Source organism: Uloborus diversus, chromosome 3, assembly GCF_026930045.1.
Source record: "Uloborus diversus isolate 005 chromosome 3, Udiv.v.3.1, whole genome shotgun sequence".
Lineage (NCBI taxonomy): Eukaryota > Metazoa > Arthropoda > Arachnida > Araneae > Uloboridae > Uloborus > Uloborus diversus.
This window is the reverse complement of record NC_072733.1, coordinates 30,989,514-31,005,975: the sequence shown is the minus strand read 5'-3', so window position 1 is coordinate 31,005,975 and position 16,462 is coordinate 30,989,514. Positions and strand designations below refer to the sequence as shown.

At 35.5% G+C, this 16,462-nt stretch overlaps 1 protein-coding gene across 2 annotated transcripts in view; it reads right to left on the bottom strand.

The window, feature by feature from the left end:
• LOC129219188 (A disintegrin and metalloproteinase with thrombospondin motifs 15-like) overlaps window positions 1-16,462 on the bottom strand; it is a 94,175-nt gene that overhangs the window by 59,595 nt on the left and 18,118 nt on the right. The window contains exon 5 of one of the 2 annotated variants that reach the window (XM_054853510.1): window positions 13,320-13,437. In XM_054853510.1, the coding sequence (XP_054709485.1) occupies window positions 13,320-13,437 (118 nt within the window). Of the gene's footprint in view, window positions 1-11,093; window positions 13,438-16,462 lie in introns of those variants that run through there. The other variant, XM_054853509.1, reaches the window with a different exon arrangement.

The window sequence follows — 16,462 nt, the reverse complement described above, 5'->3', positions numbered from 1 at the left end:
CTCGCTTGCCTGCAATTCTTGAAAAGCAGCGGATTCCAGACGCTTATTCGCTTCCATTGGGAGCTTAGTCAAACTAGATGGGCGATTAGTGCGCTGTAGCCAATACACTTAATAAATACGCTCAGTTACTCTTTAAACTTGTAGGTAAAAATATTTTTCACAGCAGCAAGAAGTCTGCATCTCATAATAATTCAGGAAGTGTTTTGACAAAGATTCTTAGTTTTCCCACGAAATTGGTGAAAACCTGCGAAATCTCGAAACGTTTCACAGAAATTACCAGTAGAGTTGCGGAATTGTTTTAGTGTAGATGATCATTTTCAACTTATTTATACGTATTTTACAGAGACACATTACTATTCAAATTGAGAGGAAAAGATTTGTTTTACTCCCCTTCCACCAGCTGCTATTATTATTATTATTATTTCCAATGCACCAATTTTCAACATCTGCCTTGCGCAGCTGCTATTGTTTTTTTTTCTTTGTTTTATTTAATTTCTTGCTTCTCTTTCAAAAGAGTTATGAAATAGGCAGTACAAATTTCGTCATTTTGGATATTTTGCTCAGATAATTAATTTTTAATTAACTTCGTTAGAGACTGCAACTGTTCCCCTTCTGAACGAAATAAGACCCTTTTTTTTTTTGTTTTTTTTTTTTTTTTTTTTAAATTAAGTAATTCGATAGATTTTTTAATTTTAAAGTATTTCAGCATTCTTCTTTTTTTTAATTAGGAATTGTCCAACAATTCCGAAATTTTCAAATTTTGTCTTAAAATTTCGAGTTTTGACCCAAATTTCCCAAAGTGTTCACTATTTTATTCCATACTTACGCAAAAAAAAAAAAAAAAAAAGAAAAAGAAAATTCAGCATAAAAATGAAACCTTTCAGGAGATATAAGCAGGCAGCATTGAGAAAACTACGCAGATCCTAATTACAGCAATACGATGCTGCCAGAGTACGTTTGTCCGAACCATCCACTTCCATCCACTTCCACTATAATATTAAAATCTATTCGCGTCTGTCTGTCTGTCTGTCTGAAGATCTATCTTCTCTAGAACCACTGCGAATCGGGGGTCAAACGAGATACCGATCAATTCGAAATTTTCCAAAGAAAACAATAGGACCAATCTTGTAATTGTGCGACTTTAATTAGCAGAGATATTAATTAAAACATTAATTAACATAACGTTATTAAGGAATTTTTATTTCTTTCCTGTTGCCATTTTGCATATGCGCGAGCAAGTAAAATTCTAATAATTGTTTTAAAAGAGATTTTTTGGCTGCTGTCCAAATCTTAAAACAACGTTTCCATCTAGAATTTCATTTTAAATTAGTTTAAAATTGGTTGCCCTATTCTGACATAGCCTTTATTTTATCGTCTGTCCTTTTTTTATTTTTTACATTCAACGTTCTTAACTCTTTTCAGCATATGAAAGTTGTTTCTTTAGCTATGTTTATTGATTGTAGTGTAAGTTTATTATTCACCGACCTCATATTTTGGTACATTTAGGATGTGCGACTAATTATGTTTATTTTGCTGGACTTTTTCCCATCACATGGGTGAGTTTTCGAATTGTAATAACTCTCTTTTTCCTTCCTGTTTCTATTTTTGAAATACAGTTCGTATCGTTAAAAGAACATGTTAAATTAAGATTGTTTGAATTTCTTTAAGTGAAACAGAGTTGAACAAAAATATTGTTTTTAAGGATTTTAACTAAAGCTTAATTCGAATCTGTTGACTTGGTATTAAATTAATACTAATTGGTATTTATTAAGTCTTGGTGCTTTAGTTTCACGTAAGCAACCAAAAAGTACAGTGGCTCCCAAAAGTCTTCGTACACCTACGACTTTCATCGAAATAGACCCCAAATCATTGGTTAGAATTAATATTTCGGAATAGGTATTTAATTATAAGATTTATGATCAATTTTTAACAAAACTGCATGAAAAGTTTTTAAAAAATATTAAAACTTAATTTTTTAAAAATCAAAAACCGAAAAGTGTTGGAAATTTTATCTTACAAAAGTCTTCGTACACTTCATAAAATGTCTATATATTATTGAATAATCTAACTTTTGAATAAGTTATTAATTAGTAGAATATCATACAGTATTCATAACACCTTTTAAATGTCTGGGAATAGATTTCATTCTTTTTCTTTCTTTTTTTAGCGTAATTTCTTAGTAAGTGTTCTACCACACTTCGAGTATTACTATTTCTAGCTCTATTTTCGTTTTAAAGCCCTATTTTCGTAATCTAACCTCCAGATATCTCTAAATACGTTACATTAAGTTACAATCTGGAGATTGAGGTTTTTTTTCTAAACTTTAGGACAATTTTCGAGGCACTAGACGCAAACGTTGAAAACCATGTGCTTCTTATCGTTATCTTGATAAAAAACAAAGTTGTTTCCAATAACCAAACTTTTGGCTAAGAGTTCAAAATTGGTTTTTAAAATATTTAAAGGAACAGCATGATTCATTATTTCATCAAAAAATTACAAACTACCAAGTCCTGATGCTGATATGCACCCTCACACTAAAACACCTTCACCGTCCTGATTAACTGATCCAACTAAGTTCTTAGGATTAAGTTCCTAATTTTTTTCTCTACTTACAGTTATACAACAATTTAACCAAAAATGTTGAATTAATTTTTATCTGTAAGTAAGACATGATTCTAAACTGTTTTTTAGCTTATTTATCATTGATTTTGGGACGAAAAGCGTAAGTTTTCTGTTTTTCGCACGACCAAGAAAATTTCTGCGGGAAAAGGTCCCATTTAATCCAGCTAATCAAAGAACTTGGCGAACAATTTTAGGTAAAAATTAAATGTAAAATGTTTCATTTAACTCTGCAGAAACTTTTGCAGTACTCAAATGTGTATTTTTCATAAATTTTTTAACTTTAAATCTACGATCACGTTTTGTCAACTTTGCCGGTTGACTTTTTCTTACCTTGTTTTTGGTCCGATTCCTTTCTTTAAAGCAATTTATCAAGCACTTTACTATACAAACAAATAAATTAACTAATTTAGAGACATTTCAAACCAATTTACCACTACTGTGGGAAAAAAATTCAAATTTTGAATGGCGTTTGCGGTTTTTTACGAATACCAGCCATTTTACAGTAAAAAGCACAATATTAAGGAATAAATAAACAAAAAGTTAAAGCCAAATGACTTATAAGGGTCAACACAATGCAAAAATATTAATAAAACGGCATATGATAATTTTAATCATGAATTTATTCGAAAATATTTGAGTGTACGATGACTTTTGTGGCGTGTTATTTCTCTGTCTCTTCGTTTTCTGACCCATTTCAAAAAGAAGATCCGTCAATGTTTTGAAAAAAACCAATGGGTTATATTTAGAATGACATAGGAATGATGTGAAAAAATATTGAACTTTATATTCGAATTCAGTTTTGAGTTATTTTGGTTTTACTAAAAAATTTCAAAGTGTACGAACACTTTTGGGAGCCACTGTATGTGTCATTTTAGTCTATCAGATTTAATTCAGTTTAAAGTGAGCACAGATTATAATTGATAATGCATGTATTTTTATCTTTTGTGCTAATTGAAAATACGCATAACTTGCATTATCGATAACTATGATTAACTTTAAAGAGATTTTTGCCAAAAATATACTCTACTGGTGTTTTGCAAACCTTGCATTACGCGTATTTATTTACTCCTTAGCGCTTTAGAAACTGATGTCAGAGTAATGCAAAAACATCAATTGGACATCTCTTTCGTTTTTTACGTAGCCCGTGCAACGCCGGGCACGCAGCTAGTCAAGTTTTTAATTTTTGTTTTGATTTCCTCCTCACTGCGATTGATAGCAAACAGCCACATTTCATTGCTAATTTTTTCAAAAATCAACCGATTTCTTTTTCACTCATTCAAATCGGTTAAGTTCTTTCCACATTTGGATCAGGAGCTTCGTTCATTAACAAATGAAACTACTTAATTTTTTGTTGCACTCTTTGCTGTTTAAAGTTGATAGAATTTGTTGAAATCGGAAATAACAGTAGGACTGCAACCAGGATCTTGATAAAATTTAAAACTATCTATGAATTCAAACTATCTTTTAAAAACATTCTGCAAAATCCCGCTGCACTTCTCCCAAGTCTCATATCATGGACAACAGCAAAAATGTCAGTGAGTAGAGTACGACAATGGTACTAGCTTGTTTTTTAAATTATATTTGTTCCTTTTTCAACATTATTAGTTGGGAGAATCTTAAAATTTGCGAACAACGTTTATTACTCGACCAGAGGCCATATCCGCCTAGACGGGAACTAGGGACCTAGTTTGGATCTGAGAAATTATTAAAGTTTTATGGGGACCTGGAGACCAAACTGACAAGGGCCCGCCTTGGCTCTCTGCGGCCATGCACTTGCCAAAAAAGTAGTTATACAGAATTAGTTTCAATAATGTAAAACATTTTGCAAATTTAGAAAATTTCCTGTGAATGACATTTGCCTCTCTTCGTATGTATCATCCGGGGCTGACTAATTTCGCTCTTCTGTAACCAAACCCATTTTCCTTGAATTTTACTTCCTAATTAATGTTTACCTTAAATTACTTAATTTAGCATACATTAAGATAATGCAGCATCAATCGTTAAATATTTGATATTTCAGTTCCTGTATTCTATCTTAGAGGCATATTCAACTTGATTGTGTTCGAATTGATCAAATTTTGTCAACCAGTAGTAGCCAGAAATTTACTTTTATGTGGGGCAAAATAAATTTCTGGCTGTGCTATTGGTAAGTACAATTGATCGTATTTGATTTCATCTAATTCTGTTACAGTTGAGTATGCCCTTAATCTAACACTTGAGAAATCATTATCGATTTCGTTCTTTGTGCCTTGTTTCGTTAGAAATTAAGGATAATAAGAGCCTCCATACAAAAAAGATTAAAAGAACTGAGACAGCGCTGAATTTATTCTGAAATAAAATGTAAAAAAGCTTTTCTAGCTGGTCCAGTAAATGCATCAGTGAGAGTCTAATGCTGCTCCCCCCACCCTTATTCCGTAAGAATGTATCGCTGTCCTATTTCTGCCCTACAGGAAAAAGATATTGGAGAATATTCCCAAGTCAATAAGTGATTAAAAATAGGTTGATACATTATGTTTCCAACAAGTAATAAATGGTACTTTCTCATGAATAATCACTAATGATGACTAATTAAGACGATTGCACTTGCTGCGATTTGCAAAGTAATGTTTCTGTCGACACATGCTATTATTTTTCCCTTCACAACAGCACCGTTAGTACTTAGCATGAAAAGCGTTATCTTTCTACTTGATTAATTAAAAGCTTTTTTTCTTTAAAAGTAGTTTTTCTGATTTTCAACATTTATACAGTAAGTAGATTAAAATACATCCCTTTTCAAAAAAATCTCATTATCCGAACGAGATGCGGTTGATTCGGATAACTGTAGTTCTACTGTAATTTAGAAATTTTTTGATATTCTAAATAAAGTATATGTTCTTGAATTCTTGTATTACGTGAGTTCTACAGGCTAAACGCCTTGCTCAATTTCGGTAATTCTTACGTCAATCGATTTGTCTTAACCTTGGGAGTGTCACTAAACTCATGACAGTAATCAAAAGTACCATTTCAAAAACCAGTTGCCATTTTGTCAGTTTGGGATCGGCGCACGCTGGGTGTCGCACATTGTGTCGCACGCTACCTGCGTGCGACAAATGCAGGTAGTTTTCGCTCCCTGAATTTTCACCCGATTACGCGTGCGCGACGCAAAGGAGGATAATGTGTTTATAAGTCTATGTACACTCCTGTTTATGAATATTACAACACCATGAAGGAAACATCATAGTTGAATGAAATTTAATACACAGTTGAGTGGTAATGGTACAAATAAATGGTTACATTTTCAAACTAAACAAACAATAAAAAGAGATTGAAATTAGTATTTTGTGTGGCCACAACGCGCCGCAATAAGAGCTGCTACACGACTCGGCATGGAGTGAAATAAAGTTTGAATATCTGCCTGCGGAAGAGTATTCCATATTGTTTGTATGCGCAACCAAAGTTCGTCTGTCGAAGCAAACGGACGAGGATGACGAGCGAGATGCCGCCCAACGAAATCCCACACATGTTCAATCGGTGACATATCCGGAAAATATGCAGGCCAAGGAAGGAGCTGTACCTGCTGCGAATCAAGATAGGGTTTGACAATTCTAGCGACATGTGGACGGGGATTATCCTGCTGGAATACAGCCCCCGGCAATCCTTGCAGGAAAGGAATAGCTTTGGGGCTGTAAAACTTCGTTAATGTATCGGGTACTGTTCAAATTACCCACAGTTCGTAGCAATTGTAATCGTCCATGATATGCAATGGCACCCCAGACCACAATTCCGGGTATTCGTCCACTGTGGCCTTCCATAATGCACTCCGGAATGTGCCGTTCACCGGCATAGCGCCTGACACGAATTCGGCCATCATGATGCCACAGATTGAAGCTGGATCCGTCAGAAAAGACGACCGGCTGTCAATCAGCACGCCAGCTCCTATGCACATTGGCCCATTGTAGCCGCAGGCGGCGATGATTTTGCGTGAGAGGAATCCTGTAAAAAGGAATCCTTGCGCGCAGCGCACGCTGCAGCAGACGTCTCCGAATTGATGAAGCACACAATGAAACACCTGTAGCTGTTGACCACTGTGCTGCCAATTGTCTAAATGAAGCTGTGCGGTCTGTCAGCGCCATACGCACCAGGTGTCTCTCATCGCGAGCTGACGTCACATTTCGGGGTCCACTCCCGGATTTCCGAGCTGTCTGACCCTCGTCCGTCCACTGCTTTCAAACACGCATGATTGTGCTGCTGTTACGCAGCACACGAGCGGCTACTGCACGATAAGACAATCCAACTTCACGAAGGGTGACGATTCTGCCCCGTTCAAACTCCAAAATTTGCTCAAATTTCGCTTTCTTTCGTCGAAGAGGCATAGTAAAGATTCAGTTAACGTTTACTCTAGCATATAACCACCGATAATCATACGCGCCTCGCTTCAGCCGTCTACTTATATTCGGTTCGATCCGCCGTTCAGAGGGCGCAGCTCAGCATACGCATGCGCTACCGGTCTGCAATTCTAATCATTTGCATATCATGTCCTACTTTACATTTCCTGCAATTTTCAGCTCTCTCGCGTAATTCCTTTGTCGTGTTGCAATTTTCACAAACAGGAGTGTATGTTTGTTCCTATGTGGCGTTGTAGGGGCTAAACGCCTTGGCCAATTTTGGTAATTCTTATGTCAATCGATTTGTCATAACCTTGGGAGTGTCACTAAACACATGACAGTGATAAAAATTCACCATATCAACAACCAGTTGCCATATTTTGTCAGTTCGGGATCGACGCATAATGGGTGTTGCACACTGTGCCGCAGACTACCTACGTGACACAAATGCAGGTAGTTTTCGCTGCCTGAATTTATTTGTTTACTAAGTCTGCTAATTGGGGTCTCAATGGTCGAATGGTCTAAGCGATTGCTTCTCCCACTTGAGACGGTGGGTCAAGACACCCTCGCTCCGGATGTACTTTCCCCTCATTCTGATGTAAATTCTTTCATGTGTTTTTTATATGTATTCTGTACTGTAATAAAAAATATATTATGCGTAACGAAGGCAAGACACTCAGATTGTAGTCCTCATCAAAATAAAAACCGTGCAATAGGCACCAAAAGAAAGAAAGTCTACTAATTCTATTTTCATCTCTAACATGTTGCATTGATTCAAGGGACTGAGTTTCGCGACGTGTACTTTCTTGACAGGCTTTTTTAGTTTTGCAAGAAAGATTTGACTGACATCGAATCCGATTTTGCGTCATCATGAATTATACAGGATGTTTATATAGCTGTGCTGTGGTTGACTTAGGTTGGCGCATTTTTGCTGAAGGTCAAGCACATGTAGCTTTAAGCCGAGTTAGGTCCCTAGAGGGACTAATTATCAGTAGTTTGGTCCACCGCAAGTTACTTAATAAACCTCACGATACAATCAAACTCTCAATGAAATAACAGGATTGCGAAATGTACCGTCTTATAATCATAATAACTAAGTCAATGGAAATTAATTAAAAAGTGTAAAATAAAAAAAAATATTAAATAAAAACAAAAAACCCGACTGCGTAAAAACCAAAAAAAAAATAAAAAGAAAAATATATAAGCCCAGTAGTTTAGAATGTTATTAAGTACTACTGAATAACTACACGGTTGAAATAGTTTTATATAACCGTATACACAGATAAGATAAATCATAAATTCAAAAGCAGAATAGAAGGATCAACAGTCGGGGCCCATTCAAATTTTACGGGTTTCCTTGAATCAGAAAGGAATGGGCCCCGACTGTTGATCCTTCTATTCTGCTTTTGAATTTATGATTTGTCTTATCTGTGTACGGTTATAAAACTATTTCAACGGCGCAGTTATTCAGTAATACTTAATAACACTCTAAAGGGATTGTATTTTGGTTTATGCGTTCAGGGGCCACTAGAGATCGAGCATACAAAAAATCAACTATCAACTCCAGGGGTTTTCATGAGGCTGAGATACAGAGGGGTGAAAAAAACAAAACACCCCAACTTGTTCTGTCGCGTTAACTGTTCTAAGTCGCTTTTATTTTCTTTCGTCTTTCTTGGCGATGGATTTACTTTTGTTGACTTCTGACGTTTGGTTTTCTTGGCGGCGGGACGCTCCTGCGTCCCGTGATCAACGTACTAATGTAAAAGAAACTTAACTACCATACAGTATACCAACACTGCCATGGGAGGAGGTAGCTATTGATTTCATGTATCTACAAAAAACAGACTATCTTTTATGTGTTTATTGCCATTCCAAATTCATTGAAATTAAGAAATTGACAAAGAAAACAGCTGAACTAGTTATCAATGCACTGAAACAAATTTTTAGGACACATGGTATACAACGTAGGTTGCATTCTGATAATGGTCCACCGTTCGATAGTAGACTTTCCCAGAATTTTACTGAGCCATATGACATAGAGCCCGTAACATCGTCACCTAAGTATCCATAATCAAATGGAATGGTAGAGAAAGCTATTGGAACGATGAAATAAATTTTACTAAAAGTTATTAGAAGCAAAGGAGATCTTAACCTAGCAGTACTGGAATACAATACCACTCCAAAATCCAGTTTGGTATCACCGTCAGAAATGTTTATGGGACGAAGACTTAGAACTGTAATGACACAGAAAACATCTCTTCTCACACCAAAGTTCCCAACAGATGAAACAATTAAGAATTTAAAAAAGCAACAAAGTAAACAGAAAGAATATTATGACAGATCAGCTGTAAAACTGTCACCACTAAAGAAAAATCAACCAGTTTTTGTACAGCTAGTGCACAGAGATTGGACCCCAGGGACAGTTATAGAAAAGTTAAATACACCCAGATCTTACTTAGTCAAAACAGCGGCAGGAAGTGAACTTAAAAGAAATAGAATTCACCTAAGACCAGATGAGAGTAAAGAAAACATGGAGTTGGATGTAGATAAGGAAAAATTAAAATCACCATCCACCCAAATAGTAAAGGAGTCTTCATCTGAAAATCCACCTGAGACTGCCTGATAATGTCTCAACTCCCAAACGAGAAAAACGCATAATAAGAAGACCCCTCAGGTTCCATGACCATGTTTGGAAAAAAAAAAGACATTTATTTGTCTTGAATGAACATTTTAATATTTTAGTCTATGTTTAAGTTGTGATTATTTTAGTAATTTTTCTATTTATTTGTCTTTATCATTTTAATCTTTTAGTGTATGTTTAAAGTGTGTTTGGTTTAGATCATTTTTTTTTGTTAAAAAAAAAAGGACGTGTAACATAATGTATACTACTGAGCTTCGACTTACAGCGCAAGCGCAGTTGCCAATGCTTTGGCGGGAAAAGCCAGTGGAGTGTGAATAAAACAAACGTTCATATTACTTGTCCTCCTTATTTTGTATTGTCATTCTACACACGTTGAAGAACCCAACCCTGGATGATTTATAAATATCTAACAGTATGTAACAAAAAAATTAACAACAAAAATATAAGTAACTCATCCTGTGGGCACTGAATAATTTAATTTCTAAAACAGGTCTCACCTGAATATTAGGGAGATTATCAAAAAATTAGCTCTAAAAATTATCCCATAGTACCCATAGAATCCCACACACACACACACACACACACACACACAAATAAATAAATAAATAAGTAAATAAATAAATAAAAATAAAATAAAAATGGACACATTGAAAAAATGTAAATGAATTGCAACAATTAAAGAAAAACAATGAATAAAGTGGAAAGCAAAAATAGTTCGAAATAAATGTATTACATTGTATTGATAAAAAGGAAATTTGCGATTGATTGAGAGTTAAAAATTTGAAGTTGATTCAAAAAAAGAAAAAAAAAAAAATATGAATTTTGACATCTTGAATTCAAATTATGTTTTTCGCAATCATGAGTGTGTGTGTGTGTGTGGGGGGGGGGGGATATGTGTGTTTGTGTGTATGGGGTATGTGTAGGTTTTTGTGTGTGTATATGTGTAACAGTCAAATGAAAGCAATAAGCAATCGTGATTGCTCAAAAAAAAAAAAAAACCTCAATTTTATCTTTTATCACAAGTGCATCAATACGATGTTCCAAAACTGTTCACCGTTCAAAAGAACGGTCGTTCATATTTTAGGAGATTGTTCCGACTCGTTCATTTTAAGGATTCGTTCTTTTAGACCCGTTCGTTCTTGAACGACATCAAGTTATTTATGAGTAAAAAATTGTTACAGATAAGCATCATTTATGTGAGCTAAGATTTAAAGAGATAATTTTTTGCTTACATTATCTGTGTGATCATTGCAACGAAGATTTGTTAAAGTTCTTTAGCAAATTATTACTTTAATTAAAAAAAAAAAAAATTTTTTTTCGTGCTGCTATCTATTAGTTAAAAATCGAGAAAAAAAAGTAATCTGTATAAAGTTGGACTCATAAAGAAGGTTGTTTTTTTTATTCAAAAGAGTCAAGAAAAAAAAAATATGTAAAATAAAATAAATAAAGCGTTTCAAAATTTTAATTTTTTAAAAACATTTTGAAATAGAGTTTAGAGCGAATGGAAATCATTATAAAGTATCTAATTCAGCTTATCAAAGATTTGCTTAAAAGAGAAGGAATGGTGCTGCCATCTACTGCGGAAAACTATCACTATTGATGGAGTTCCCTTTATTTGTGCTAGGTTTTTGGCTAAGTTAATTGAAATATGTAATGAATGTATGTGCCTAAAAGCACACGCATTTATAAAGCAAGAAGCACATGTTCACTCAGTTTCTTGCGAATTATGGGACATAACTGAGTTTTTCCTTTTTTCCGATCTTATAAAGAAGTCATTTTTGTTCTTATCGAATTAAAGATTTTTGTGTGTACAGCAACTAGTATTTTTTTCTAAGTACAAGATGAACACAAGTTTTGTTAGATGTAGTATCATGTGGACTAGTGGTTAGGGTCACTCTGTCAGACGACCTTGGCTCGAGCAAGTAGCAAACTATCCTGCGCTATATGGCAACGCCCCATTGAGCATTGATTCTTTTCATTATGGGTTTGTGTAGCTTTTGACTTTCATTTTGCTTATTGTTGAATTGGACAGGTTTAATTTGAAAATCAAAGATTAAAAATTGAATTTGAATCGTGCATTTCTGCTACGCACAGCTAATGATACCCTAGGTTGCATAATAAATCTTGATGGGAACAATTACTCTTATTTTTCCATATTCCTTTTTAAAACCTTGTATTATTGACGTAGAGTGCTGATTGAGCAGTAACTAGTCTCCTTCGGGTTGATAAAAGGGTTTACATTACAAAGAGGTATTTATTTAAATGAGAAAAGCTAAGTTAAAAAGTGAATTTTTTTGCGGATTTTTTTTTTTTTTTTTTTTTTTCATAGCGCAAGAACCCGAAAAGCGTGGAGCCCGTAGCGTTTGCTACGTTTAAATGGCTAATCCAGCTCTGGTGTTCTGTATAATAATTTTAGGTGTTTTGAATTCCTCTTAATACAAGCTTTTTTTTTTCTGTAAAGCGTTTTCTATAATTTGGAGCATATTTACGACTCATATATGACGAGTTAATTTTTTTTTTTTTTTGTAATTTTCAATTCAATGTATCGATTTCCTAATTTTACGAAACTTTTTATTGTTTCGTTTAAGGTTTTAGTAGTACTTATCAAGTTCCTCACAATGGCACCTGAACCAATGTCCTAGCTAGAAGCGTTCTTACACTATATATTACTTTATAACTTCACACAGCGCTCAATCCAACAACTGCTACATTACTTCAATAACGTCACAGGCTAAACAGAATCCTCACGACAAATACGTACAGACATACTGCAAAGCGTTTCAATCGTTATTAACAAATTAGGTGCTTTCCATAAATGATGTAACTTCTTTCAACATTTTTGACCCCCTCGCTCCTTGTCACGACGTGTCACACTTCAACTTATCCCTCTCCTCCCTTTTTGCCATATTATGTAGACAAATTGCTATAAAATATGTGATATGTCACACTTCTTGCTATCCCCCTCTCTCACTGTTGTCAAACTGTCACATTTTCCTGAATCCACATCAAAACATGACATCATCTGTGGACGATCCCTAGCTAGTTTCGTAGCAATTAGCGATTGAAACCTGACGGTATTTTGCAACAACAGAAAGCTGGACCGGATATAACTTAATAAACGATTAGATATTCTTACGTCAAAAGAAATCTTATGTACACATTCGACGTACAATATACATTAAATTTTTTTTAATGTATATCATGCGAATGTTTACATTAAATTTAATCTATGCATTCAACAGATGAGTGGCGTAGTCGCTAGGCGTTGGCCTCGTGCGCCTTTGGTCGTAGGTAATGAACCCACGCCACGATCCAAGTGGTCCGTCAGAGATGCAAAAACTCGTACGCGCATACGCCGCAGGATTATGTCATATGTTAAAGATCTCTTGAGCACCTACTTGGCTTAGACGCTTTCCGCCAAACCAAATTCTCTGTAAAGTTTCTCCTAGTGAGAGCCCAGGTGCTCATATTCCCATGGGAAACTGGTCGTCCAATTTTACTTTGCCATTCACACCAAAGCGTTGGTTTAGGCACATGAAACATTGAATGCCACATCAAGAGATCGCACTGGGTCTGCAGGGAGGTTAAGGTTTTATATGCTTCCCCAAGGGGGGGGGGGGGGAGTTCGATGTTTGAAGGTACAGCTGTAAAATTAGAGAAAGTTATATTTAGAAACATACGAATGTTCTTACTTCCAGAATACTGTGGCACCCACTTGACAGGAGACGGCAAACCAGGAAGTTTAAGATCTTGATTATCAAATTCCGAACACTGCTCTGCTCTGAAATCTCGGCTGTCCTCGGGACATTCCTGAAAGAATATAGTTGAGAATATAGCTGTATTTTTTTATAGCAGGGGTGCACGTCACTCCAAGAGTAATGGCGCACCTTTCTCAAATGTTGTGAAGTATCCCCATCCCAGATTCAGAGCACAGCCAAAATGATATCAAAAACCCTGTCAAATTACCCCCCCCCCCCCTCTAAAAAATTTTAATGGCGCAGTCTGTGCCTTCCGTACTAACATGAAATGACATGTGAACGGCCTACTTCTGCTCTAGATATCACTCCTGATAATTGTCTCATTCCATGGGGAGAGTTAGTTTTGCACAGAACTCATAAACCTTATTAAAATAGAGTCAGCAATAACAATTAAATTTTTAAACTTTCATTAGAATAAAAAATATTTTGAGAAATTTCATAGTTAAAAACAATTAAAAACGTTCATATATGTAAAATAAATTTAATTTTTGGTGGTCCCAACAGCTAGGTGACCCCTGAGCAGGATTTCAAGGGATTACACCTCAATAAGGCCCTGCTTACATGTGTACTTTTGCATTAGGATTCGTTATAGTGTTAAAACCAAGGCCTCTGAGGGGTGTTTCCACCCCCCCCCCCCCCCTACACGCGCAAACACTTCCTTGCGCCGCTCCGCTGGATTCTACTGATTTTCTAAATTTATTAGTTTCACATTTGCTAATCGAGCTCAGCTTTTTAAACATTAAACTTTTAATCCAGCATTTTTTTCTTTTGCAAATACTAAGCATTAATTGCGCGCTAAAAGTCTCTTAGATCCTGTCTTTCTGACTTGTGGAACGTGTCTAACAGAGGCAAGTCTAAACTTCACTGTGCTGGCACTGTTTTAGGCACCACCAGGTTTGTTTATTTCACCCCTGCTCGAAATGGGAGAGCAATGTTTCTTGGAAAATCACTCTCAACAAGACAATCTGTGCCTGTGGGGAGGGGGGGAGATCTCAACGAGCAAAAGGCATAAAGCAAGAGCTATTATTTCTCGACACTGAAAATACACAGAAAAGTGAAATTTGAGTTGTTTTTAGAATTGGATTAAATGATGAAAGAGAATTATCAAACGAAAATTACCATTATGAACCTGTCTTTCATTGTAAGAAAAACATGAACTGTAAAAAATCCGTCAGAAAAAAACATTTATTCTTGACTGAGACAGCAACATCGAGCAACATTACCCACTGGAGTGCTTTTGTTAGGGGTACCATAAGGGGGGGGGGGGTCAATGAAATTTTTAGGGGGGTTTGAGGGGTACTTTTTTTTAGAGGGATCTTGCTTTGGGTGAGGGTCTTCACGATATTTACGGGGAAGGGGGTGCCCTTGCTCTTAGGGTGGGCGGAGGTATGATTTTTGCTATATGATTTATATTAGAGTCTGCAAAATAAAGCAGCTCCCCGCTCAAAGACTGCATAGTCTCGAATTTCCCGTTGAAAGTCATCGCATTTCATTCTTAGAGCGTCATGGAAATATAGTGTAAAATACCTTTTTCTCTTTGTAACTTAAAAATGCAATGAGGATATGTTTTACGTGTGAATGTTTAGGGCATGAAACACGAAACATCGTATTATTCCTTTTTTAATAAGACAGTTTACATGTTTCAATTCATTATATTTGCTGTTTTATCTCACTCATTTGAAGCTAGCTATAGAAGCTGCGATTGAATCTGGTGCAAAATTTAAAAAGAAAACTTCTCATTCTGTGTATTTTTTTTAATATATGCAAGTAGGAGTGATTCTGTATAGAAAATCAAAGACCAATAGCGATAAGCGCGTGGGACTCATTGCTGAGATCGAAGTTTTTTCTCGGGGCTGCTATTAGATTTGAGCGAACTGCTCAGGAAGTACTCAATTATGTAGCTCAGTGGATAATGAGGAAGGAAATAATCTTATTTAACGTCATTTTTGCTGTCAAATATTGTCATTCTGCCAGGGCCCTACTTGCAAATTTTCATGCCCAGGGCACTTGCAATTTTTCTTGCCCCTTTTGAATGATACATTAAAGATATATACATATGCATATACTATCCGTCAAGATAATCATACTGCTGTGGGCTGGTAAGCGGCAATATCTGCAGAAATGAGTTTTTAAGATATAATGAGTTTTTATGATGAATCACGTTGTAGATTCAATACCAACAGGGAAATGTAGGAATCTGACGCTTTTTTGTGCTTAATTTTCAGAGGAAACCAATTAAACAAGCGTGAACAATAAGGCTAAAAAACAATAGATGAAAAAGAGAAAGCAAAATAAAAATTTGCAGCTACTGCCCTTCACCTGCCCGCGGCAATATAACTAGTGGAACTACCTGTATTTATGAAAACTTATCATCAGTTATAATTAACCTTAACCAAACTAATCACATTACCCATAGCATATATCGAATTTTTAGTACATTCATTCGAAGAGGGACACATTTCAAGAGGAAGTTTTCCAGAAAACTGTTTATATAGTTCTATATACAGGGTGTTCCGTTTTAACCTGCAAGACCTTTATTTTCTCAACCGTTAGTCCTAGATGCATACTACCAATTGCAAAAGTGTTCAAAAACAGATGTAGAGTTTAGATATTGAAAGTTTGAAGTAAAAATAAAAAATACAAAATTTAACTTCTTATACTGGCCCCAGGTCCCCTAACTTATATTTTGGGAATTAGACTCCATTGAAAAAGAATTCCAACACAAAAAGTTTGAAATTAGCACGCCCAATATTCACCGAGATATGATGAAATGCATCGTTTTGTGATTTACACCACTTTTCACTCGCCGTCAATAACACGTTTTGGTTGAAAATATAGAGGTATATGTGTGAATAGAGTGGTTTTTCAAATTGTTCGAGACTTTGCAGTGTGTCTTTGCATATCACGGCATAACATTTGCATTTATTTTTTAATAGCAATGAAAAATATAAATACCTTGTTTTTCTTACTTTGACGACTCGTCATTCTTCTGAAAGGGCGATAAGTTCCAGTCTCATCTTATGTATGGTCCTTTAAAACTTTGAAATGTAATATCTCCTTGAGTTTTGGTCGCACAA